The sequence below is a fragment of the Capra hircus genome, chromosome 22 (assembly GCF_001704415.2).
Source record: "Capra hircus breed San Clemente chromosome 22, ASM170441v1, whole genome shotgun sequence".
Classification (NCBI taxonomy): Eukaryota; Metazoa; Chordata; class Mammalia; order Artiodactyla; family Bovidae; genus Capra; species Capra hircus.
Genome location: NC_030829.1, coordinates 54,410,624 through 54,437,840, shown reverse-complemented (window position 1 = coordinate 54,437,840; position 27,217 = coordinate 54,410,624). Strand labels below are relative to the sequence as shown.

Sequence of the window (27,217 nt, the reverse complement as noted above, 5' to 3'; positions counted from 1 at the left end):
GTGAGCTGAAGGCAGAGCAGCGAGAGAAAGAGAGTTCCAGAAAGAGGGACAGTAAGTGCAAAGGGCCGGGGTCTGACCGCGTGACCACGGAAAGCCATAAATGCCCTCTGGGAACTCAGAGCCACGTGGGGGCTCAGGAAATGGCCATCGCCCCGTGGCCTTGGTTCTGACCTCTGAGCTGAAGTGATTGTCAGAGAGGCGGGCACCCTTGGAGAAGTGACGTGGTGGGTTATGAGGCTCAGTGCAAGTCGAGGGGAGGTGCTGGGCCTGAGTGGATGGGAGATGAAGGTTCCAGACAGTTTGGAGGAGAGGAGAGGTGGTTCCCTGGTAGGAGGCTGGGGAGAGAAAATGTTCAGGATCACTGACCCGAACGAAGCATCTCCGTGCAGCCGTGAGGGTGGGCACAGATGTGGAGACCCTGGGAAAGAGCAATAGGGTAGAGCTGGACGGGACGTTGGCTGGCCAGCCCAAGTAGGGTCAGCCACTCTAGTCTCAACCTATCCACCTGGCGGGAAGTCAAGACAAATGGAGGAGACCCTGGGCCTCTGGGTGTCAGGAAGCAGGAGCCAGGGTCTCCTGTGATGTCTTCTGTGGGCAGGACAGAGAAGGATGTGCCGAGGCCAGGAGATCTTGGTCGGTTTGTGCTGACGCTTGCGTTGCTGGCGATCTGGTGGGAGGTTTCTAGCAGGCTTCCCTGGAGCTCTGACCTGTTGCAGTATGGAAAGTATGCCCATCAAGTTTGCAGAGCCCACGCACCCAGGGAGGGTCAGGACTCATAAAAGGTGGCCAGAGTGCAGGGCGAACTAGACTCAAGAAAATGCAGTGGACTCTGAGCTGCAGCTGACACCCTGAAATGTGAGGGGGAGGAAGGGTGGCGGCTCAGCCCAAGCTCCGGGGGTAGAGACGGTGAGAGAGGGGCATAGTCAGCCCGATGGAAAGCAAGCTGATTGGAGAAAGAATTTTGTGACAGTCAGAACCATTCTAGGAACAAAAGCGGCTGCCTGTGTGGTAGTGAGTTCCCCATCACTGATTGTATATAAGTAGGGCCTGGACAGGCTGGGGTTGGGGTGGTTGTAGAGGAGGCCGGAGCACTGAGCAGACACTGCCTTCAACGCTCCTCCCTGTAGTGAGAGTCAGATTCAGCACACCCGTCCTCACCCGCACCTCTGCTACAGACCCGCCTTGCTTCCTTTCCTCTGCCCTGCCTCTACTGAGGCCGTTCGCTCCTCCCAGGTGGCCCTTTTCCTTCCTCATTGCACATTTAACTCCTGCCCATCTGCTCAGCGCCACCTCCTCCACGAAGTCTTCCCAGACCACCCTTTGGCCTGCACCCCAGCACTGCCTGGGACCCTTGTGTTGGCCTGTGACATCGCATAACACTCGGCCATTCAGGTCATGCTGTCGTGCTGATTGAGTTTTGTGCTGCACAGAGCATCTCAGATAAAGAGTGAGACTATCCACAGACCTGCCACCCAAACACATCTAACAGGTCTCACTTTTATGGGCCCTTCCATGCTTGGCCGGTCCAAGTGGGTGGGAGCCCAGGCCTGAGGCTGCAGGAGGGCAGCCCAGCTCCATCCCGGGCCCTGTACCCCTCAGGGTTCAGGCAGTGTCTTCGAGAGTGAGGAGGGAGGCTGCACTGCATAGTAGAAAGAGCAGAGTTCGGCTAGGCTGAGCCAGATCTGGGCTCTGGAGTGAACTCACTGTGTGTCCCTGGGCACGTCGCTTCGCTTCTCTGAGCCTCGGTTTACCTGTGAGGACAATAGCGATGTCCTGATGTGTGATGTTGGTGAGGCCCCTACCTAGCATGGTGCAGCCAGAGGGATGCCCACGGTGGGCTGGGTCCCTTCCCTGCTTCTCCCAAGGAGCCTGGACTTGGGAGTGACATAGGCCTGGGTTCAAATCCTGACTCTGCCCTTCATTGGCTGGAAGACCCTGGACAAGCTTCTTTCTGAGTCTGTGTTCCCTCGCTTGTAAAATGGGAGGACAGCTCCAGCTTATATGTCCTGTTCCCACCTCTTCCTTCATCTTGACTGTGTCACCGTTCCCCCTCTCTGGGCTGGCCCTATCTCTCCATCATGTAACCCCTCCCCACCTACAACCTGCATGAGCCTGCCTTCTCCAGGGAGTCCCCCTGGATTGCTGTCTTCCCCAATGCTCTCAACTCTGCATAACTGTCATTTGGACCCTCTTTTTTGGGGGGAGGGGGAACATGACTAGACTCCTCATACCCTTCCCCTGTACTAGAGGCTTTGCTGGGCCTTCTGGTCAGATGACCCTCAGAAAATACAGAGAGACCAGCCTGGGGGCATCTGCAGGGTCCTCATGGTAGTTGAGAAACCCCCCCACCCCCCCCCACACACACACACATCGCATCGAGCACATTGGCTTAGCCTGCTGCTGCTGCTGCTGCTAAGTCGCTTCAGTCATGTCCGACTCTGTGCGACCTCATAGACGGCAGCCCACCAGGCTCCCCCATCCCTGGGATTCTCCAGGCAAGAACACTGGAGTGGGTTGCCATTTCCTTCTCCAATGCATTCATGCATGCTAAGTCACTTCAGTCGTGCCCAACTCTGTGCAACCCCATGGACAGCAGCCCACCAGGCTCCTCTGTCCACGGGACTCTCCAGGCAAGAACACTGGAGTGGGTTGCCATTTCCTCCTCCTGGCTCAGCCTAGAGGAAGGCAAATAATGCTCGGTTCTGGGTCCAATGGCCCAGCTTGTGAACCTTGCCAGGTTGCTTCGTCTCTGAGCCTCCATGTCCACGTCTGTGTAGTCACTGCCCCCCCCCACATCTGCCTACCCCACAGGGCTGTTTTGGGGACCACATGCCTACACCAATGGGACTATCCTTTGTGAATGGTGTGCTTGTGAGACGCTGTGTGATGTGGATCAAACACAGAGGCAGAACCCCCCAGTTCCTGCTCTGCATCAGCTCCCGCTATGACCTCGGCCCCTTGGGCCCTCAGTCTCCCCGTCTGACAAATAGGGGCAGACCAGCCTTCAGAAAGATTCAGCTGTCTCTCTAGCACTCAGGGCACAAAGGAAATCCTAAAGCCCCGAGCACAGACAGGAGGACGCAGGCCCGTGTCTGCAGTGTCTTCAACCTGGGCAGAGGAGACAAGCAGGAATCTCAGGGTGATCCTCTGTCCACAGGGCCGGGGGGGGGGGGGTGGGGGTGGGCAACAAACCCAGTGTCACCTTCTCCCCCTGCCGCCTCCCACATGCCACCAATGTGGCTGTGATGTCCACTCTGCAAGGGGACCCAGAGGTTCAGACACTTCAGGTACAGTTGGTTAAGATGTTGGGGAAAGATTTCAATTCTTTAAAAGTCTGTGTGGGTCAGACAGCATGCGAATGGGCTCTGGAGTGCAGGGGCCCATGAACTCAGCCATTTTTTTTTTCTAGTTTTCATTTTAAAATCATTTCAAACTTTCAGAAAAGTTGCAGGAGTAGCACAATGAGCGCCCGCGTGCCCTCCCTCTGGTAAGACCGCCGTGCCCGTCGCGCTGCCCTCGCTCTCGGGGGCGTACGCCCTCCCTTGTCAGGGTCCCTTCCTCCTTCAGGTGTGTCTCCCAAGGAAAAGCTGTTTTCATGAGTAACCACAGCACAGCTGTCAACTCAGAAAGCACACCCGACATACCATCCACGTTCATGTGTACCGCCAGTCCCCACAGCATCCCCCAGGCTGGGACCCGGTGCAGATGCCCTGCGGCATTTAGACGTCCTGCTTCTCAGACTCCCTTAACACCGAGCAGATCTGCAGCCTTTCCTGGAAAGCCAGTGGTTTTTTAGCCCTTCTGGATCATGAACCCCCATGAGAGCCCCATGAAAGCAGTGATCCCACCTGTTAGAAATAAATGCCCAGACTTGCCACTTTGCAGCCTAGCTTCCCACGTGGCGCTAGAGGTAAAGAACCCGTCTGCCAATGTAAGAGACGCAGGTTCGATCTCTGGGTCGGGAAGATCCCCTTTAGGAGGAAATGGCAACCCGCTCCAGTATCCTTCCCAGGAAAATTCCATGGACAGAGGGGTCTGGTGGGCTACAGTCCACAGGGCCGCAAAGAGTCAGACACGACTAAAACAACGAAGCACGCACGCGCACACAGGAGGCCCGCAGATCCCTGGAGAGCCCTACTCTGGTCTCCATTTGCAGCAGGGGAGAGGTGAGGGCCCTCAGGCACGGAGGGACCCTCAGAGCATGGGGCCAGAGCCAAACACCACCCTCCAGCCTCGCAGCTCCCCTGCAGCCCCCACTCACGAGCTTGCCTCCGGGGACCCTGTGACTATTTCCCAGCAATGTGGCCCATTTGAAGCATCTTACAGTGAATTCCAGGGATGGTTCAGCAGGTGAAGAATCTGCCTGTAATGCAGGAGACGTGGGTTCGATCCCTGGGAGGAGGGCATGGCAACCCACTGCAGTATTCTTGCCTGGAAAATCCCATGGACAGAAGAGCCTGGGGGCTACAGTCCATGGGGTCACAAAGAGTCAGAAAGGACTGATGAAACACCCCCCACACACACACGCACACACACGCGCGCGCACACACACACACACACACACACACACACACACACACACACACACAGTGAATTCCACAGGGAAACCAAAGACTGGGCAGGGACCAGCACGCTGTCCTCAAAAGCTGTGGGGCCCACCCCCAGCAGACCCTCTGGCTCAGCCCCCTGCAGGACCACCCCCCTCCTCCCTTACCCTTGGAACCAGAGCCCAAACAGCACGAGGTAACCCAGGACCTCGACAACCCTCTGGGGCCCACTGCCCACCCTGCCTGCCAAGCGCAAGGCCAGGCGTGGGGAGCCGGACCTGCCGCCACTGCTGCCGCCGCCAGGGAGCCTGTGACGACGCCGTGACCACAGGGAGGCCCCGTCTGCCACTCGGCCCGCGCTCTCTCCATTACACTACCCTGCCTCTTCTCCACGAGAGGCAGCGGGGTGTAGTGGATAGAGCACGGGTTCAAGTCCCGGCTCCACCTCTCACAGCTGTGTGACCCTGGGCCATCGCTCAACCTCTCTGAGCCAGAGAGGCCACAAGTGGGTGGAGGGGCCAGGGCTGGTACCCGCACCAAGGCCTGCCTCACTGGGTTGTTGTGAGGGGGACGGGCTCGTGGGTGCTGAAACGCTCTGCCGACTTGGGGTGCTCGTGGGCGTGCGTTATTGCTGTTGTTAACGGCGTCGATAGCAGTAACGGCGACAGCATCACATCTGGGCTGGGGACCGTGTGGGCTTGGCCTGGTGCTCGTGCTGGAGGCAGGTGATAACCCCAGACAGGGCCTCCATCCTTCTTCACGTCTCTACTCTCAGGAAAAGGCCTCTGAGATGGCCCGGCCTCTCCACTCTCCCTGTCGGGAGAGAGGCTTCGGAAGTTAAAACTTGGAGAGTGAGGAGCTCTGTGCCGCGTGTGCGGTGCAGCCTCGGTCAGCCATTTGACCTCTCTGTGCTCAGAAGCTTCATTTCATAAAGCCAGGCTTCACTAGGCCTGCCCACAGGACCTCGGTGCACCCCACCTGTCATTACTAGAGGCTGTGGCCCTGAGATGCCATCTGGACCAGGTCTGGGGCAAGTCTGAGGCAGAGGTGGGCTTTGAGCCTGCAGTCGGGTAGGTTCTGGCCCACACTCTGCTGCCAGCTCAGAGGCTGCAGAAATCAACTCCAGAGGGACGAGATGAAGGGTCAGGTGGGGACCCTGGACAGGCCGTCCTGTTGGCTGGAGCCTGCAGAGTTCCCCGGGGCCCAAGCTCCTTTCTGACTCCGGGTGAACGGACAGACGGGTGCTGACACGGCTCCTCCACCACTTACCTGCCTCCAAACAGCCCTGCCTCGGACTTTGTGCACAAGCCCCCCCGACCCCCGCCCCTGGCGAGGGGGAGAGAACAGGAGCCGGAGCCTCCCAGCTGCCCGAGCAATGTGCTTTGAAATGCGGGTGACGACGGTGACCTTACCAGGGGCCATGGCCGCTGAGCAGGAAGAGCGGGGCACGGAGGGACCCTCGGTGCATATTGGTTCCTTCTTCCCCCTCCCCGGCACACCTCCAGCGGCTCCCCAGTGAATCCCGAACAGACACCCAACCCTGCAGCCCTCCTCTGCTCAGGCCTGCTCAGGCTCCCTTCACGAGCCCTGAGCCTTAGCCCAGCTGATCGCGGCCGTCTCCTGCCTTTGCCTGAGTGGGCCCCAGCCCTCCCTGCTCCCGCTGGTCTAGAGCCTGGGTGTCTGTTGTCTTGTGTTGTTGCTCATCTGTGTGCCAACTACACTGTGAGCCTGTGGAGGGCAGGGACCACCGGGAGCCCCTTGGCACAGAACGGGACCCCAGCACGCCCGTCTGTCGTGTGAACAAGCGCGGCCCGGACAGGGAGTGACATCTGTCTGCTCAGCCTCCGCCCACCCCTCCAGAGTCCCCGAGATGCTGCCTTTAATAGAGGCTGCCCTCCCCCTGCCGGGAGGGACCCTCACCTCTGGGAGACCTGGGTTCCCAGACTTCACTGCCGAGAGGCGATGACTGAAGCCAGACCTCTAACAGAAGACAAAACTGAGGTCCGCCAAGGAGAGGGCTGGCCGCAGGTCGCTCAGCAAACCAGAAGCAGACCGAAGACTGATTCCCAGGTCCCTCCCTCCTCGGCCCAGGGCCCTCTCCATCGACCATCCCCTAGGCAGTGTATTCTGAGGGGCTCCTTGGGGACTTAGAGGATGTGGGGACCACAAGATGGTGTCCAAAGGACCATGGACATGGGAGCCTGGTGCACGCCTAGTCAGGATGCCCCTCCCTAAAAGGGTCTCTGTCCACACCCACAGACCTGTGGCTTATATGCCTCTGGTCCTGCTGTTGGAGCTTCGGCCCTTGGGCTTAAACCTTGTCCCCTGCAGGGGATCCTGGAGCTGGGCGACCCGGTCCACTCGGTTCTTCCTCTGGCAGAAAGGGGCAGCCAGGCTCTGCGGTCCTCACAGGGGAGGGGGAGTGGGCAGTCCAGGGAGCTGTGGGGAGGAGGGCTGGGCTAGATGAATCTGACCCTTTGTAAAACCGTGAAGGTGGCTTATGGAGGGGGTGTGTGTCCTCCCTTATAAACACATGGCCACCAAGAAAAATACAGAAAGTGAGGTAGCGGTGACAGCGGTGCTGTCGGAGGCAGAGAGGAAATGCGCCCAGATCCCGCCCCCCAGGGGCTCAGGGGCCAGGAGGCAGCCCCTGGGAAACCGCTGGCAGGGGAGACCAGAGGAGAGGTGACGTCCTTCTGTGGGGGGCAAGGAAGTCAGCTGAGAGCAGGGGTGTTTGTCCTAAGCCTTGAACAGTAGGTTTTGGACAAGAAGTGGAAGAAGGGCATTCACGCGGTGATAACTGTGTGCGCAGAGATGGGCATGGGGCTGGGCTCGGCGGCGGGACGGAAGAGCCGCTCCCAGCGCTGCTCCCAGGGAGAGGGCGTGTGGCGGGAGTCGGTGGTCCGGGGCTCAGAGAAGGTTGACAGCTGACCCAAGGGTTGCTGATGAAGGCGTCTGGACTTTGGGGAGCTGTGGAGGGTGTCTGAGCTGGGGGACGGTAGGCAGAGCCGAGGCTGGGCGTGCTGCTGGGGTGTGGAGGGATGGGGGACCAGAGCGGGAGGTGATGCCCCCGACTCCTCTGGCCCCTCCAATGCGGAGGCCTGGAGGACCCCCGGGGCTCCTCGGTGCTGGGTGGGAGGCGTGCCGGCCCTTCTCTCCCACCTCCCCGTGTCCAGAGGCCACCTCTCTGGCTTCCTCTTCCTTCCCCCCTCCTCCCTGCCTCCTGATGCAGAGCCGCCAGCTCCCTGCTGAGCTGGGAGTGATTAGATCAGAAGGTGATTTGGGGTCTGATTATCTTGGGTGGAAATTGGCCCTCTGTGTCTTTTTCCATCCCGCCCAGGGCCGGGGAGGTAGGGAGCGGCTTCTCTGTCGACACCCAGGCCAAGCCAACTTTTTCACGAACGTGTTTGGGACCAGTGTGTGGCCTTGTTTCCTGAGGAAGTGCAGCATCTGACCAACCCGGCAGGAGGCTCTGTCCCTCACCAGCCAGGGACCCTGGACGGGCCACTCCTCCCAGAGCCCCAGGTTTCTCCTCTGTCAGCTGAGGGCCAGCGTGAGAGCGGACGAGATGATTGCACGTGAAGGGTCAGGGTTAAGTTTGGGCTTAGGATCGGGGTGAGGGCACAAGGCCTGGTGTGGAGTAGGTGTCCTGCGGAAGGTCGTGCTGATTCCGTCCCTGCCGTCTACACCCTGTGAGTGTGCTGAAGTGTGTTCACCCCTCACCTTTAAAGATCTGCGGTGACCTCACACCACCCAAAGGTGACCTCTCTGCACCTTAGTTCCTCATCTAATATCGCTGATACTTAATAGTCCATCCTGCCAGCCCCCACACAAGCTGAGCCCGCGCTTGAAAAAGCTTTTTGTTAGCTAGTTATTGTAATTCCCAAAGCCTCATAATTAGGCCCATGTTGTGCTTGTGCCCCTCATGAGGAGAGTGCACTCCGGGGTCTGCCTGTGATGGGTAGACACCAGGCCTGGGCCTTCCAGCCTAGTCAGTGTTCGAGCACTTTCTGTGGTCCCCACTGCTCCCTGCCTAGGGATGGGCGTGGAGCCTGGGGATGGGCGTGGAGCCTGGGGATGGGCGCAGAGCCTGGGGATGGGCACGGAGACAGCCGCGGAGGGCATCACCTGAGAGCCTGGATTCTGGTATGTCTTGCTAGGCTCCAGGCTGCCTCTGGGAGCCTTCCTGACTCAGTTTGCCCTTCGTGGATGGACAGACCGACCTTTACCACCTCAAAAGAACTTACTGGAGGATATCTATCTGTCTGTAAAGCACTTTAAGATCCTGACATCCTAGAGGCCAAATGGCTGGAGCACCACAAACGCGCATACACACACACAACCAGACGTGTGCAAACATATACACGCACAGACACCATCTCAAAATATGGCTCAGGTCCTAGGAGAAAAAGCAAAGGAGTGGATGAAACCTCTTGAAACATGAAAACAGATTCCTTGCTTTAAGGAAAGTGCCTTCTGCCCTGACTTAGAACCTGTTGACTCTTGTTTTACATGCAATTCTAATGAGTCTGTCCACCTAGACTTCAAGTCTGAAGCAAATTGGGAGAACCAGGAGAAGGCCTTTAGTGACAAGTGTCCCTGAAAACGGGAAGAAACGACCATTGATCGTAAGTGGAAACAAGGAAAATCTGAAAACAGCAGAAGGAGTTTGAGAAACAAGTATTGAGGGGTGTTTGGTGTCTGGGCTTGGTGGCCACAGCCGGCTGTCTGATGGACCAGATATAATCCTTCCTGCGCGGCCTGGAGACGGCTGGAGACCCTGCACCACATGGGACCGGATTTTTCTTACCTCTCTGCTGGAGAAGGAGCTACATGCTCATACAGAGGGTTTTCTAGCCAGAGCAGTAAAAATGAAAAATCACAAAAAGACAAGCGCTTGACAGGCCAAACTTCACTTCCCTAGGTCCTTTACTAAGCAGAGTGCCCGCTTGTCAAGAAGAAGTTGTCAACAAAGACCCCGAAGATGAGTAAAAGTGGAGCTACCCTGCTCCAAGGCCTCCCTCCCTCCTCCCCCACGGCTCCCCTCAGGCCCCTGGAAGAACTCCAGGACCCTTTGGAACCCAGTTTGAAAAATCTAAAAATCTCGAAAGGGAGTTTGTAACGTTTCTTGTGCCATGGACTTCTGGGAAGATCCGGGGTCATCCTGGGCCACCCCTATTCAGAATAAAGCTTTGAAATACATGAAATATCTTGGATCACAAAGGAAGTCAATTCTATTGAAATAGCTAAAGTAATTTTAAAAGAATAAATGTGTGATGTAGTAACATATGTGTTTCTTTATTAGTATACTGAAAAACGAGATCCAGCAATCAATATAATAACAGCCTTAGTTGTAAAATAAGCATAAGCCTAAAGAGTATCTTATCTTGGTGGCGTTCCTGATAGCTCAGCTGGTAATGAATCCACTTCCAATGCAGGAGACCAGTTCGATCCCTGGGTTGGGAAGATTCCCCTGGAGAAGGGAGAGGCTACCCACTCCAGTATTTTGGCCTAGAGAATTCCATGGACTGTATAGTCCATGGGGTCACAAAGAGTTGGACATGACTGAGCAACTTTCACTTTTCACTTTCAAAAAGTAGGAGATATTTTTCTTTATTTCAAAAATAAAGAGATATTTTTAAAAACTGATTTTTGTGACGTGTAATGGTGTTGTGGGCACCGCTGACACTCCTGGAGTTCATTGCCTTTGTTCTTAATGGAGGAAAAATGCTAAATTTCAGTTTGATGTCTGTGAAAGTAAAGATTTCGTTGTTTCCTCATCCAAGTTCTCTGAGCACTGAATTCTTTCCTCAGATCTTTGGGGAGGAAGTGGACTTCATTTTAAGCAGTCCTGCCCAGGGCTTAGTTGGCATTTTTCTTGCCAGTTGCGGAATTAAGTAGAATGAGGCATGGTTCCAGATATATCAATAAAGGAAAAGACAAGAGTGGTCCCTGCTTGACCTGTAAGGCAGGGAGAGGAGGAATGGGGAGAGAGAAGAGAGTGGAAGGAACTCACCAGGAATGGGTAGGCGATGGTAAGCCTGAGCTTTCCAGGGGCCTAAGAGCTGCGTATAGCAGTGTTTGAGAACCTGGCTCATCATAGCATTGTCCGAAGGTATAGTCATCTTTAAAGGACCCACTAGGATGATACACATTAAATCTTCACTGTAGGTGGTGCCCCAGGACCTCAACAGGCAAATTGCCAGGAGCAGACTGGGGCCAGATTCCTCCCACTCCTTGGGGGAGGGGGGTCTGGGCTGTGCAATGGTAATTTGGCCTTCATCCCCATCCTTAGGTACCCATGTGATGGAGGGCTCTGGACGGATGGTGGTGACTGCTGTGGGTGTGAACTCTCAGACTGGAATTATCTTTACCCTGCTGGGAGCCGGTGGGGAAGAGGAAGAGAAGAAAGACAAGAAAGGTAAGCCCAGCCCCCTCGTGGACCAGGAGAGGAGCTCTTAAGGCCACATTTTTTTTGTTGATTCTTTCACTCAACAAGTGAGTTACTGAGTGCCTTTTATGTCCACACCCTGTGCCAACAGTCGCCTCCTGCATCCTCGAGGCCCGGCTTGGGCCAGGAGGCTCTGTCTGTTCCATCTCCAGGGTCTTGTCCTGTCTTGTCCAGTCATGTCATGGGGGGCTCCCCTTCCCCTCCGAGCCAGGCCAAGGGTGCTGAGCCTTTCCTTCAGTCTCCACCCTCAAGTGTGACCTGGTCCCATCATCAGCCCTGATATTGAGTAGAAAACCCCACCTGGGCATATTCCTTCACTCCTCTCAATTCCATTGGGCAGAGCTGCACACTCAGTGGAGACTCTACCCAGAGGTGATAAGGGAGCTTCTGGGGAAGGTGCCTCCAAATCAACTGTCGTGAGCCCCACTCTGATGCCCCTGGAGCTGCCATCTCAGCTGAGTTCTGCCTCCTCCTCTCCCAGAAGCAAATGTCCTCACTCCATGGGCTCCGCTTGGTGCAGCAGGCTGGCATCTTGGGCTGGAAGTGGCTCTCAGAGCATAGGAGGAATGGTTGGGAGACGTGAGCCCCAATCCCATCAGACCAGGCCCAAATCTCACATCCAGCCTCTGGTCCGAAACAGCTGGCTACTTACCCAACATTCACACTCGGTCTTGGGGACCCTCCCCCTCTCACAAAGTCTTCAGTCCTTTGTCTCCTTCCCCAAGCCCCAGAGGAGGGTCCCAAACATCCAGACCTTCTGGAACCCAGGGGAAGGAGATGAGATAGTAGAAGACCCTGCTTTCGGTTTTAGGGACAACGGGACTAACCTCCAGCTCTCAGAGGTCAGCCAGTCTTGGCCTGAGACACAATCAAAGATCACTTGTTCCCAGGGGCAAAACCTGTTTCCTACTGGGGTCCTCCTAAGATTATGGCTGCCACAGGAGCAGGAACAATGGCAGTAAGCTGTGATCTGTGCGAGCTGAGGTTGAAACCGAGGACAAGTCTTGGCCATGAGGTGCAGAGCACGTCAGGACAGCGTCCACACAGTGACGTAGCAGCTGTGGCCACCAGTGGCCCCAGGTGCAGGCAGCTGGGCAGGATGTAGCTGTTCTGCCCACTTCCTTGGCCTCGCTGGGGCCTGGGTGAGGGGCAGAAACACCCAGAAGCTCCCACGGGCCAGACTCGTGTTTTTTAAATGCTGATAAGAAAACAGGCCTCTTCTGCCCGGCATGGGTCAGAGTCCCTTGCTGAATGTTTACCTGCCCATCAACGAGATGGGGACAGCAGTGCAGAAGGAAGAGGTGGGGTATGGAGGGGACATGGCAGAGGAAGATGGGGGGCAGCCCAGCCTCTCAGGCCCCTGAGAGCAGACCCAGGGGTTTCCCAGGGCTGGACCCCCTTAGCGCTTCCATCCCATCATCTCCACCAGGGACGCTGCTTACAACCCTCCATTTCAGGATGACTCTGGGCATGCCAGAGTGTGTGTGTGTGTGTGTGCATGTGTGGGCGGGCGTGTATGTGGCTGTACATGCTTCTCCTTCATTAACATGTCTCAAAAATCATCACACAGGTGTGAAGAAGGGGGATGGCCTTCAGCTACCAGGTACAGTAAGACACCCCCCAGGGTAGAAGGGGCTTTTAGAAGTAGCAGCAGCCATTGACCCCTGAGCCCTGGCCCCAGACCCCCAGCACACAGCTAGAAGGGTACCCAATGGCTGGGGGCTCTGCACCCCACCTCAAAACTCCTGTGTGGCCCCTCTGTGCTGCCAGCCCCACAGGACAGGCCAGCACCCCATGCTGCCCTTCCAGTGCTTCCGGGGCACATGGCGCCCCCACTGCCTCCAAACCCCAGACAGCACATGCCATGTGCGCTCAGCACCGCGTGACCCCACAGAGCCCCTCACCCCATGGCACGGCCAACTCACCCAACATCTATTCCCTCTCCTTCCCACAGAACCCGTCTCCGCCCACCTCAAGAAAAAATAGCCAGAGCGAATTTGAGCATCTCGTATCATTTTTGATTCATAAACTAAGGAGATCTCACCAGCGCCCTCTCTGTCTCATGCAGAAGATGCAATGTCCCTGATGCGTCTTTTAAGCGGTCGGGCACCTCCTATGGGCAAGACCAAGGCAGCCTTTGAGCGTCAGTCAGGAAAGGAGGAGTTGGCCGTGGGCAGTGACCTGAGTCAAATGCACGAATCCGAGGTCACTGCCGTGAACAGATGTCCTTCCAGGACATAGCAACCGTCACAACAAGCGCCCATTCAGAACGGCCGGTGCTATTACTGCACCCTGTGTTGAATCGACTCCTGGCCATGGGTCCCTCTGGCCGTGATGGTCAGCCAGCACCGCCCCCCCACCTTCATAGAACCCTCACTGACAGAGAGACCTGCCCTGTTGGTTGGGCCAACAGGATGCCTGGGTCCAGACCTCACACCGACCATCCCACCTACCCACGTTGATCATCCTCCATATTTTATTTCAAAGACCCTCCATGTCTGAGTTTCTCCCCACTGACTTGTGTGTCATCTCCACGGGAACATTTCACCCCACCCACCCCCCACCCCCAAATTTGAGTTTCCTGATTTCCGACGGCAGTGTGTGTTCCGACCACAGTCACGTCCCTCCCCGCACGTTGGTTCACGTCTACTGTTGCTGCTGTCTGTGCTGTTGCTCTCCTCCATTTTGACCACTGCATTTTTCATCCCTCCCACCCCCACAGCGGCCGATGGTGCGGCAGGTTCAAATGCTGCAGATAGTGCAAATACCAGCCTAGTCAATGGTACGTCTCCCACCCCGCCCCCGGTGAGCTCCCTGTCTCGGGCGATGGGCGCCTCCCCACCCCCAGCTCTGGGCTTTCCTCTCCCTGTTCGGGATGGCCCAGACTTGGATGTGCATGGGCAGCTCGGGGACCGCCGTCCTCTCTCACACGGGGCAGGTGCTTAAGAGAGAAGCCACCACCGGGCACCCAGCTCTGTTCCCACCGGCGGTGGTCACCGTTGGGCCCTTGACCCCCCCAGTGGAGCCCAGAAGAGGGATGTGACCTTGGCTTCAGATCTGGTCCCCCCCTCCCTCCCTGGAAGCAGCGTCCCTCCCTGTGTGGCCCTCTCCTAAGCACATTCCTGGTCCCGGCTTGGGGGAAGAAGGCCCGGGGTCAGGACCCGGGCTGAGGCTGGCCTCTGGGTCCCCAGTGCAGGCTCCCATCCTCGACTCAAACCATTCCCTCGAGGCAGGGGGACCCAGGCCTGCATTCACCTCCTGGGCCCCGCCCTGTAGCATGGCTGAGCCACTAGCAGACGTTCTTTCTCTTCTTTCGTGGAGTGAACGGGCAGGGGGTTCGCTTGGGCTCGGGCCCAGTTCTGTCCCTCGGGTGTGGACTGGTGTTTCTTGCTGTTGCCTCCGCTGGAGCGTCTGTCCTGAGTCTCTGCATTCTTACTGGCCCTCTCGGGGATGGGCGGTGAGGGTAAGGGCTGCCACTGTACCCTGAGTCTGCATCTCACCCTCCTTACAAACGGGCAGGAAGGAAGTCCATTCACTGGCCTCCGCGCCTTTGGAAGATTTCACACCTCTGTACCCTCCCATCTTCTCTGGCTATCCCCGTCCCCAAGTCAGGTGATGTAAAGTCACCGGTCTGCTCCTAAGAGCTTTTACGGCTCGGCCATGAAACCACTGCCCCCGAGAACTGAAGGGAAGGGAAAGCTTTTCCTTTCCCCAGCGTCGCTCATCCCAGGAGCTAAGCATCCATCCTGTCATTTACTCCTCACCACTCCCAGAGAACACGGAGCTGTGGTGCTGCCTCTTCCTCCTCCCCTGCCCTGTCCCAGGCCTCTGGTGAGCCACTCGGATTCAAAGTGACCCAGGATGGAAGCAGCTAGCAGATGTCAGGGGCTGGGCAACACCCGTCTGTGAGCAGCACCTGGCCAGGAAGGGCTAATTCAGGTGTGGGTCTATTTCAGGTACAGGAAGAGGAAAGAGGCCAGCCTGGGGCGTGGGAGGTGTCCCATGTGAGGGGAGGGTGGTGCTGTTACTTTAGTTGCTACGTCGTATCCGACTCTTGCTGCGCCATGGACTATAGTCTGCCAGCCCCTCTGTCCGTGAGATTTTCCAGGCAAGAGTACTGCAGTGGGTTGTCATTCCCTTCTCCAAGGGATCTCTTCAACCCAGGGGTAAGACCCGGGTCTCCTGCATGGCAGGCAGATTCTTTACGGACTGAGCCACAAGAGAAGCCCTAAATAATGTAGGCAAACCCAGGTGGGGGGAGGGAGAGGGCCAGGAGGAAACAGGAAGTGAAGTCCTGCTTCCCCCCACCCCTCCTGGATGATGAACCTGCTGGGACCGCATCCAGACTGGTGGGTCTCAAAAAGGCAGGAGCCTCACTTCCAGTTCAAGCCAAAAACGTCCATATATTCCCAAGAAAAACTGTAGGAAAAGATGGGGAAACCATTTCTTACCCACTTTCTGTGCACCAGGCACTTTGCAAGCGTCTCATTTAATCCTCATGATAACCTTATGGGTCAGTTTTTTGTCCCCACTTTAAAATGAGGAAACTGAGACTCATGGAGATCAAGACACTAGTCCAAGGTCACAGAGCTGGGCAGTAGCAAAGCTGGGACGTGAAGCCAGGCCTACCTGGCTCCAAAGTGTGTGCCACTCTTCCTGGTGTAAACTTCACAATGATGTAGGGACTTTCCCTGGGAGTCCAGGGGTTAAGGTTTCAGCTTCCAATGCAGGGGGTGCGAGTCCTATCCCTGGTCAGAGAGCTAAGATTCCCACATGCCTCGCGGCCAGAAAACCAGAACAGAAGCAGTATTGTTCCAGATTCAATAAAGACTTTTAAAATGGGCCACATCCTCAAAAAAAGAAAAGCTTTAAAAAATAAATAAATAAACTTCACAAGCACGTTAAGAAGTCTTCCCTGCAAGGAAAGGATCCTGTGGTTAAAACTGTTTAAGAACCACTGGGTAGAATTGGTTTCCTCCTTGTTGCAGAAAGACAGCCTCTATCGTGCTGTGGGATAGAGTTAAAGTCACACGGGGCTTCCCAGACTGACGTGGCTGCAGGACCCTTCCTGGCTGAATGTCGTGGGATTGGTAGACCTCCAAAATACACTTTGGAGCCAGTGCTCTAAGCTGTTGCTACTCGAATTGTGACTGGAGGCCCGCATGCTCCTGGGCATCTTTCAGGAGCTCGTTAGAAATGCAGACTCTCAGGCCCTACCCAGACCTGGCGAATGAGAACCTGCCTTCTGATGTGCCCTCCAGGCTCCAGGCAGAGGGCACTGAAGGCTGAGGGGGCTAAGCTGAGCTTTGTGAGTGAGAGAATGGACCATTCCTTTCCACTCCTTGATCTGAGCATAGTCAGGATGCCCTGGATGTGGAAGACACACTCAGCTGGCAGAATGCCCCCTCCTCACTCTACTCCCCCCAAGCCCCTCCCAACTGAACAGTAAGGGGTGTCCCATTGATTTTGGAGCATGATAATTGCCATTTTAATTTTATTATTTATTTTATATTTATTGACACACGTGCGTGCGTGCGTGCTAAGTCGCTTCAGTCACGTCTGACTCTTTGCAACCCCGTGGACTACAGCCCATCAGGCTCCTCTGTCCATGGGATTCTCCAGGCAAAAGTACTGGAGTGGTTTGCCATGCCCTCCTCCACGCGATCTTCCTGACCCAGGGATAGAATGCACATCTCTGGTGTCTCCTGCATTGGCAGGCGGGTCCTTTACCACTAGCACCACCTGGGAGACCCGTTTATTGATATATCACTATTGAAGGAGAATGAGAAATGAGAGTCGCTCAGTCGTGTCCGACTCTTTGCAACCCCATAGACTACAGAGTCCATGGCATTCTCCAGGCCAGAATACTGGAGTGGGTAGCCTTTCCCTTCTCCAGGGGATCTTCCCAACCCAGGCATCAAACCCAGGTCTCCCGCATTGTGGGTGGATTCTTCATCAGCTGAGCCACAGGGGAAGCCCTATTGAATACATCACTTTTAGTCACGATTTTAAGTGACACATTGCTCTTAACACTGGACACTTACAGGGTACTTTGCAGTGCTTTTCATAAGCATCACCTTGGTTGAAACTGTTGCATTTCACAGGGGGACAAATGTAGCCACAGGTAAGAGAAGCGACACCACCCAGTTCTCCTAGTTAGCAGTCTGTCTCCTCAAAGCTTGTTTATGGGATCTCCATGGACCCTCCACGTTGAGGATTTCCGCACCCATGACCCTCGCAGTTCACAGAGAGGACTGATCCATTTGGCAAAAATGCATCTGGCATCTGATGCAGAGAGGCCTCTGGGTCTCCACCTCGTTCCCCCATCCTGGGTCCTGTCCTTCATCCCAGGTCCCCTGAATCAGCCCATCTTCCAGGTCCCGTGGGGGGGGGGGCGGACAGAGCAGCACCCCACCACCATTCCAGGGCCAGGCAAGCACCGGTTTGGTTAAGGAGAGCCCCCAAATGAGCCCTCACTTCCAAGAAATCGGGCCAGCTGCGCCCAAGTGCCCCCAGGACACAGCTCCCTCCCTCAAACACATGCATTGTTGATTATTTTTCTGGCCACGTGATCACCATGGAAATAAAAGAGGAAATTGCTAGCTTGGTTAATGGGCACACGTGGGCTATTGCATCTGATAATGTGCGATGCAAACAAAGGTCCCTCTGCGCCCTCTCACACCAGCTACTGAAGCCGAGTCCTCTGGTGCCTTTTAGCCCAGTTAGTAAAATAATGTTTAAAAATAAAAACAACTGTTGTAGTTCATTCCGATCAGCTCCAAGAAGCCTTCTTCTGTGTTGTTTCTTAATCTGGCAGAAAGAATTTTAGAATAGAGGGATGGGGGCCTTTCTTTTTCAACCCCAGGGGAGGTCACTGACCCTGTGCTGGGAGGCTCAATGGGAACAGCCCAGCACTGTTGCAGAGATGGTATGGAGCTGGCACCCAGGAAGCCGCCGCTTCCCTCTGAGGCAGTCAGTGTAACGTGGATGTGATGTGGGGACGACAGTGTTTACAGAGGGTCGTCAGGTTGCCCTGTAAATGACAGCTGCCTCTGAACCTCCCTCAGCCCCAGTTTCCTCGTTGTAAAATGAGAGGGATGGAAGCCCCTCCCGCCCCACCTTGCAGGGTACCAGGAAAACTGGCAAGACGTGAGTCACTTGCAAACTGCCAAACGCTGCTGGGCGAGTGGTTATCACTAAAAGGTAACTTCTAGGTGCTCCGGGAGGCAAGATGCCAACCCCTTGTTACGGAGGTGGAAGCCAAGCTGGGAGCAGTGAAGTCACAGGGCTAGCTGGTGTTGAGACAGCAGCTTCAGGAGCCCAGTCCCGCCAATGCCACCTCAGTGCCCACCCTACCGCAGGCTCAGGGGATGAGGGGTAACTGCTTTCTCCCAAAGAGGGGCAAAAATGTGCATACACTTTGGGGCCAGCTGTCCACTCACCTGCGGAGAGTGTCCCTCCCTGAGCTGCAGCTCGTTATCTGTGTGTGGGTTTGATCCCGGAGCGCCCCGGTAGGGATGCGGTGAGGACCAGCTGAAATCATGGAGGTCATGTATGGGCCTGGCCCACAAACTGTGAGGATGTCCTTCACGGTGATTATCCAGGAGTGGTGAGGGGTTCCGTGACCTTCTCTGAGTCCTCCTGAGGTGGTGAGCCATCGGGCAAAGCCCAGGGTGAGCCAGGGGACAGGAGGATGCCCCCATCCCTGCAGGGCCAGCAGGTGGGGGTAGGTGTCTAATTACCAGGTAGCAGTCACCAGTACCTCCCACCCTGTGAATGTAGCACACACGCTCTGGGCTGAGCCTGGGGAGGCAGCCTCCCACTTGGCCCTGCTTACAGGGTGGGGAGCCCCAGACTCAGCACTAGACAGCATCCGACTCTGATAGGCAGAGCTGGGGTAGAGGGCACCCAGGGGTTCCCACCAAGCCAACTTCACCTCTCTGCTGTGGCCCGAACTAGGCAACCTAGAGTGAAGAGCACACACTTTAGTAGAGGGGTGGCGTGGGGTGGCGTCCCCTTGGGCTCCATGGCATGGCCCCAAACACCTGTGGGTGCCTCTGAGCCCGCTGCTGGGAGCCTCTGCACACCCTTTGCCTGAATCACTCTCAGTGAGGCTGAGGGTGCTGGGGAGGGTTGTCCATGTCGTGGCTTTGTCCTCCAGCACCAGGAGGAAGAGGAACTGGAATCATCTCTCCTGGAGCCAGAAGCTAAGGAGCACATTGACCAAGCGCCTCCCCATTTTAGAATCAACCTCTCTCTCTCTCTCTCTCTCTCTCTCTCTCTCTCTCTCTCTCTCTCTCTCTCTCTCTATTTCCTTTTGCCTCTTCTCAGCCCACATAAAGCAACAACCAGATTCCAAATTCATCACTGGGGGCCTGAGATCTCTCATTTCTTCTGCTTGTGTGGTCCCTTTACCCTAAAGTCTGCTGTCTAACCTGTAAAATGCTCACGGCCAACATAACCCCCGCAGAAGCCCCCTCTCTGCACCGTCAGAGAGTCAAGAGAGCAGCCCCCGCAGGTTTGCTCTTGCCTGGGGGGCCTCCCCGGCATCCCTGTACTGAGGGGCAGAGCCGGCTCGGCCCTCCCCAGCCCCCAACTGACATGAACGTCCATGGCCCTGTTGCGTCTTCATGTGACCAATGTGTGCTGTCTGCTCTCTGTCGTCTGTTCAAACTCTTTGTCGTGTAGGTAAAATGCAGGATGGCAGTGCGGACGCCGGCCAGAGCAAAGGTAACCTTTCGTATTGACCTGGTCCCTGCGGCCCTCCCTGCCAGTTCCAGGGGCCACAATTGACCTGGTCCCTGCGGCCCCCCCTGCCGGTTCGAGGGGCCACAGCAGAGGCAGACGTCCACGCCCATGGGCGCCTGACGTCTCTGGGCGGGAGGGTAGCTGTGATCTCGTGGTACCAGGACAAACGGAAGTGGCACTGTCTGCACAACAGTCCACCCGCAAGCCAGTGTCTCCCCTGCTTTGAGCTATATCCCCATTCAGCTGAAGGCTTGAAGCTGGTTCTTAGGGCTCTTCAGGGGCCAAGGGGTCGGGCTTCAAGCCCACCAGTCAGGGCTGTGCTGAAGGAGCAGGGTATTGGCACCCGTGGATGAGGACACACTCTTCCACTTTTGTCCCTTCTGTCTAGTGACTACTTAATATTCCAGCAACATGGCCCAAGGACCAACTGGGCAGAGCCCAAGCCTGTGTCTTGTCTGATGCAGAAAAGCTGAGGAGCCCTTTGAGGAAGGGCTGGTGGACTTGTTCAGGCCCAGAGGAGCCCCCAGCCCCTTCATGCTGCAAGTCCAGGGTGGAGCTGTGTCACTCCGTGCTGAGTTCTGTGGGCCTGGGTCCAGGGTCTCCAGCAGGGAGAGGCCGACCCCCTCATCACACGGAATCTGTGCCGGCCATGCAGGGGGGCTCAGGCCAGGGAGTGAGGGTCTCACCGCGCTCCCCTGGGCAGGGGGCTGGGTGCCGACACCCGCACCCTGCAGGCTAACCTGTGGGTGTGCATGTCTGTGTGTGTGCACATGTCTGTGTGTGCGCATGTGCGTGTGTACATATGTGTGTGATCTGCCCCCTGCAGCCAAACAGCAGGACGGGGCGGCCGCCATGGAGATGCAACCCCTCAAGAGTGCCGAGGGGGGAGACGCTGACGACAAGAAGAAGGCCAACATGCACAAGAAGGAGAAGTCGGTGCTGCAGGGCAAGCTCACCAAGCTGGCCGTGCAGATCGGCAAGGCGGGTGAGCGCGCGGCCCTGGCGGACAGCACGGGCTGGGGGGACGCGGGGCACGCAGGGGGATCCCCTGGCTGGGCCTCAGTGACCTCATCTGCAAGGAGAGGGCCTGCATGAGACCCACCCTTGTCTGCCGCGGCAACCAATCTGAGTCCTGATGTAGCAGGCACCTCAGCTAGCACTCAGACAGGTGCAAGAGTGAAGCGCAGGCTCTGGGGGCAGCCTGCCTGCATTCTTGTTGAGCTCCAGCTCTGAGGTCTTGAGCAAGTACCTTCACCAAGCTCCGAACCTCCGCTCCTGGTCCATGGACTTGGGCTCCTGTAGTCCCCACTTCCAAAATCACTGCAGATGGTGACTGCAGCCATGCAATTAACAGACGCTTACTCCTTGGAAGGAAAGTTATGACCAACCTAGATAGCATATTGAAAAGCAGAGACATTACTTTGCCAACACAAGTCCGTCTAGTCAAGGCTATGGTCTTTCCAGTGGTCATGTATGGATGTGAGAGTTGGACTGTGAGGAAAGCTGAGCACCAAAGAATTGATGCTTTTGAACTGTGGTGTTGGAGAAGACTCTTGAGAGTCCCTTGGACTGCAAGGAGATCCAACCAGTCCATTCTGAAGGAGATCAGCCCTGGGACTTCTTTGGAAGGACTGATGCTAAAGCTGAAACTCCAGTACTTTGGCCACCTCATGCGAAGAGTTGACTCATTGGAAAAGACTCTGATACTGGGAGGGATTGGGGGAAGGAGGAGAAGGGGATGACAGAGGATGAGATGGCTAGAAGGCATCACTGACTCGATGGACGTGAGTCTGAGTGAACTCCAGGAGTTGGTGATGGACAAGGAGGCCTGGCGTGCTGCGATTCATGGGGTCACAAAGAGTCGGACACGACTGAGTGACTGAACTGACTGAACTGAACTGAACTGAACTGAGCCCCCACTGCACAGGTTGCTGTGAGGAGTAAGAGATTATTTACACGTACAGGCCAGGGTGGTGGCTGGGTGCGGGCAGACCCTTTTGGAGTGGGCTGTGCAGGCTTTATCCTGAGGATGTTGGGAGCCCTGGAGGAGGTGTGAGCAAGGATGGAGTTGAGCTCAATGATGACCACCCCCAGCTGCCATGCACAGAAGAGACTGGGGAGATGAAGGGCCATGCTAGGAGCCCAGGGAGGAGCCCCTGGTCTGAGCCCCAGCATGAGATGGTAGGATGGCATCGCCGACTCAATGGGCATGAGTTTGAGCAAACTCCGGGAGGTAGTGAAGGACAGGGGCGCCCAGCATGCTGCAGCCCATGGGGTCGCAAAGACTCAGACACGACTGAACAACACCACGAGCCAGGTTTCCCAACCGAGCTGACAGCTACAGGCAACAGCTGACAATGGCTGCTCTGGCCCCCAAAGCCGAGCCCGGCTGCACTGTGAGCCCTGCCGGCCCGACACGGTCTTGGCCTCCCCGCCTGGCTAAGGATATGGCAAACACCACGGCCTCCCCACCTGGCTGCCTGCTCCTCCACGGCTGTCTCCCAGCTCTAATTATAGGCACCGCAGTGTGGAGAAGAGAGGCAAATTGCAGGCTTGGCCGTCTATATTTAAACTCAGGGGCCTGGTGACAGCTCCCGGCTGCCGGGAGCTTGGCTTCCCGCCCCTGCGACTGTCAGACGGGGCTCGAGCTGGCTCTTCAACTCCACAGCTGGCAGTGGGGGCGGGCGGCAATGGGTCTGGGGATTTCCTCCGTCCCCACCACAGGGAAGGCTCCACGGCAGGTGGTGCTGGAGGGCAAGGAGCAGAGCCGTGAGAAGCATCCCACGGCCTTCCCTGTCCTGGGTCATTGCCTCCGCCACTCAGTCAAGCCCTGCCAGGCATGGGGCACAGAGTCACACCCTTCTGGTTTACATCCCACTTCTGCTCCTCTCCTGGGATGGATTCCCTGCAAGCAGAGCCTGAGATGGGTGGGCACAGGGTTTGGGGAGGGGTGCTCTCAGGGGGAGACCTGGAAAGGGTCTGGGATGCCACAGAGCCTAGGAAGACGCAGCCCAAGCTGAGGTTTCCGGAGAAATCCCAGTCTCCACCTGATCCCACAGGGAGCTCTGGAGCCTGAATACCTCTAAACGGTCCAACATGCACTGCAGCAAGGTGGCTGGGCTTCTGGACCCCCATGTCAGCCCCTGGACATTGGCCATCAGATTGGGGTGGGTGGAACTGCCAGGCACTTTTTGACAAGGAGACGCCAGTCTCCTCTGGCAGAGGCTGCAGATGTGGGCAGCTTCAGCTACACCCGCGCAGCACTGAGGTGGATGGGGGTGGCTGGGCACATGGGGCTGGCAAGATGGATCCGGGCAGGTAGCTACCTGCAGGTACTCATTCTACAGCGCCTCCCTGGCCTGTGGCCTCAGGCACATCACCTCCCCTCCCTGTTGTTGTTCGGTCGCTCAGGTGTGTCCGACTCTGTGACCCCACGGACTGCAGCACGCCAGGCTTCCCTGTCCTTCACCATCTCCCAGAGTTTGCTCAGACTCATGTCCCTTGAGCCAGTGATGCCATCCAACCATCTCATCCTCTGTTGCCCCCTTCTCCTCCTGCCCTCAATCTTTCCCAGCATCGTGGTCTTTTCCAATGATTCGGCTCTTCGCATCAGGTTACCAAAATATTGGAGCTTCAGTGTCAGTCCTTCCAGTGAATATTCAGGACTGATTTCCTGTAGGATGGACTGGTTGGATCTCCTTGCAGTCCAAGGGACTCTCAAGAGTCTTCTCCAGCACCACAATTCGAAAGCATCAGTCCTTCGGCGCTCAGCCTTCTTAATGGTCCAGCTCTCACATTCATACATGACCACTGGAGTTATCCTCTTGGCGTGTTTGTTTGTTTCTTGTCTGCCTCCTCCTGGAACCTCAGCTTCCCAAGGGCAGGGACTCTGTCTCTGTGCTGCTGTGTCCCTTGTTCCTAAATAGGAAACGGTGTGTGCCTGAGTGAAGGCGGAGATCAGTTGTGCCCTCTGTCGTCCTGCAGTGTGAGAGCGCCATGCTGGCGATCCTCATTCCCACACTCAGCACCTACTGCATGTCCAACACTGTGCCCGGCAATTTACAAGCATTCATTGTATCTGATTCTTATAAAACCACATGGAATAAATACACATCCCCATTGCACAGAGGAGGAAACTGAGGCTCTTTGAGGATCAAGCAGTTGCCCCAAGGCCACCAAGCTGAGCTGGCATGTGAGCTAGGGCCTGCCTGACCCCAGAGCCCTCGCAGCCAACGGGTGGTCGGGTCCGCATCTCCGTTCCCAGGCCCCCTTGCCCCCCGGGGGCCCCCTGACAGGCTTCCTCCCCGCCATGTCACAGGCCTGGTGATGTCAGCCATCACGGTGATCATCCTGGTGCTCTACTTCACCGTGGACACCTTCGTGGTCAACAAGAAGCCGTGGCTCCCCGAGTGCACCCCTGTCTACGTGCAGTACTTCGTCAAGTTCTTCATCATCGGTGTGACGGTGCTGGTGGTCGCCGTGCCCGAGGGGCTCCCTCTGGCCGTCACCATCTCCCTGGCCTACTCGGTGAAGGTGAGGAGTGAGGAGCAGGGCAGGCGGGCTGACGCTGCCTAGCTGGGGGTCTGAGGGGTGCCTGGGGCTGCGAGGAGAGCTAAGTAGAAAGGATGGGCACGTTGGAAGCTCCGAGAGAGAGGTTGCATGCGGGAGCCCCAAGCTCACAGGCCTCCACGAGAGCCACACCCTGGCCAAGGGTACAGCCACTATTCAGCCCAGGTGTGTGTCCCCTTGTAGAGATGGGGTCCAGTGTTGCCAGATACTCACATTTCTCTAAGAGAAGCCAGAAAGCTGGACTTCATATAAGCTCTCCTGATTTTTAAACACTGACAGTCAACTCAACCCTGAGCAATAAATTAGACGCAGGTATTCCCTGTACAGTCACGTCCGACTGTTTGCGACCCCATGAACTATAGCCCACCAGGCTCCTCTGTCTCTATGGGATTCTGCAGGCAAGAATACTAGAGTGGGTAGCCATTTCCTCCTCCAGGGGATCTTCCCCACCTGGAGATGGAACCCAGGTCTCCTGCATTGCAGGCAGAGTCTTTACCATCTGAGCCACCAGGGGAGCCAGACCCACACTCATCCCGTCCCATCGAATGTTGGCAGAAGTGTGGTCATCACAGAGCCGTAGGCCCCACTTAGCCACAGCACCTGTGGGACTAAGCTTGGAGTTCGCTTCCTAAAGTTCGAAAGAGATAAGCCGAAAGTAAACAGGAGGTCTGGTTTTAGGAGAGCCCCCTCCTCTCAAGAGAGGGGCTAAAAACCGGAGGTCTTAAAAGCAGTTCAGTGAAGGGCTCATGCTTAGTGCTCTGTTGTGGCCAAGTCTTTGCAGCCCCCTGGACTGTAGCCCGCCTGTCTCCCCTGTCCATGGGATTTCCCAGGGAGGAATACTGGAGTGGGTTGCCATTTCCGACTCCAGAGGATCTTCCCGACCCAGGGATCGGACTCCTGTCCCCTGGCAGGCGGGTTCTTTACCACTGAGCCAACAGGGAAGCCAAAGGGCAAGTGGGCCCAGGAGTGCCTTGGGCCTGGGGGTGCTCCTGAGGGCCACCCTGATAACAGAGCCCCACGTTCCCCTGCTCCCAGGCCCATGGCCGTTGGCGGAGCCCAAACACGGGGCTGTGGGGGCTGGCATCATCTCGTGAGCACAGGCGTCTGACCCTCTTGGGGGCACTGCCAAGCCAGGCTCGTCCCCAGATCCCCACACCCTGGTCTCCTCATCTCGCCTCGGCCCAGTGATGGCCCCACCTCGACGGGCAGGGCCCTGTCTCCCGTTTCCCAGGGCCCCTAGGCCAGGATGTGCCTGGGAGAACAGAGGCCAGGGCTGTCTATAAACAAGGCATTCGCTCCGAGTCGTTGGCAGAGCCGACCGAGGGCATGGTCAGTTTCCAAGCTGGAATTTGGGCTGGGCTGGCCGATGTAATTTCATACAGAAAAGAGCTCTCAGGGCAGTGCCAGGAAGTGGCAGGCCTGTGTAAAAGGACACCGTCCTTATCGTCTCCTTGTTTTGGGGTTCTCTAAGAAACTCCATCCCACAAACCAAAGCCCAAACAGATCAGAACACAAGGCGGGTCGGGGGGCCTGCAGATGGAGACCTCGTGCTGCTACAGGTCTGGACCCCACAGCCACCCAGTGGAGCTCAGGGCCCCCTTCAAGGTCATACATGGCATCGGGGCTCACTTACAGACCCTGTCGCCTCTGTACCTGGAGTCCGTGCCTCTGGCACCTGTGCCTTCAGCTGCCTTAGGCAGTGTGACTCATACACTCACTTGATAAACTGAATACAGCCCCCACCCGCCACCCCAGAGAGAGGCAAACTCTCCCCTTTCTGAGCCTGGGCCCACCCCTCGGCCGTGCGCGCTGTCGTGCCTGACTCTTTGCGACCCCGTGGGCTGCAGCCCACCAGGCTCCTCTGTCCATGGGATGTCTCAGGCAAGAATGCAGGGGGTGGGTTCTTTACCGCTGAGCCACCAGGGAAGCCCCACAAAAGCAAGTGCCAGAACAAGGACTTGAACCCTGGACCCTCAGATTAAAAGTCCGATGCTCTACCCACTGAGCTATCCAGGGTCCACCATCCAAAGATTAGAGGTGACACTTAGATCCTCACTGTGCAATAGGGACATGACGTATGTATGATGTTAAATTTCCTAGCAGCTGCATGAAAAAGACAAAACAGAAAGAAACAGGTGGAAATCATTTTAATACTGTACCTTATTGAACCTAATATGTCCAAGTTATTATCAAGCCAACATGTAATATTTAATCATACACAAATGATTGGTGAGATTTTTACATTTCTTTTCATCATCAGCCTTCAAACCCAGATGTGAAATTTACTCTTGTAGCACATTTCATGGGCTTCCCTGGTAGCTCAGATAGTAAAGAATCTGCCCACAGTGCAGAGGACCAGGGTTCGATCCCTGGGTTCGGAAGATACCCTGGATAAGGAAATGGCAACCCACTCCAGTATTCTCACCTGGAAAATCCCATGGACAGAAGAACCTGAAAGGCTACAGTCCATGGAGTCACAAAGAGTCGGACACGACTTAGCAGCTAAAAAACAGCAACAAATGATAAGAGAAGCTGCAGGAGCACAGAATTCTACCAATAGTCATTTTTTAGTAACATGACCTGCTGTCAAAATTATTCTAGGGACTTCCCTGGCAGCTTGGTGGTTGAGACTCCATGCTTCCAATGCAGGGGGCGAAGGTTCAAATCCTCGGTCAGGGAAATAAGATCCCACACGTCGCATAGCCAAAAAAAATTTTTTTAATTATTCTAATTGCACTCCTTTTTTACCCTTGTTATAAAGGGTTATAATGAGGAGCAAGAAAAAAGGAATCAGATTCCTAGGCTCAGACTAGAACATCTGACTCAGCCTTCAGCTAAATCCACCTTTTCACATGTGTTCTTGCCAGTAGGGTCACTGTGTCAGGAGGACCTGCAGTTAAGA

General features: G+C 56.2%; 1 protein-coding gene and 1 non-coding gene across 2 annotated transcripts in view; one reads left to right on the top strand and one right to left on the bottom strand.

Moving 5' to 3' along the window:
• ATP2B2 (ATPase plasma membrane Ca2+ transporting 2) overlaps window positions 1–27,217 on the top strand; it is a 378,813-nt gene that overhangs the window by 297,593 nt on the left and 54,003 nt on the right. The window contains 6 exon segments of the mRNA XM_018038308.1: window positions 10,843–10,968; window positions 12,569–12,601; window positions 13,721–13,780; window positions 19,687–19,728; window positions 20,573–20,731; window positions 24,065–24,279. Coding sequence (XP_017893797.1) covers window positions 10,843–10,968; window positions 12,569–12,601; window positions 13,721–13,780; window positions 19,687–19,728; window positions 20,573–20,731; window positions 24,065–24,279 — 635 coding nt within the window.
• TRNAK-UUU lies at window positions 26,259–26,331 on the bottom strand. The gene has a single exon. It is a non-coding gene; the product is annotated as a tRNA-Lys (tRNA).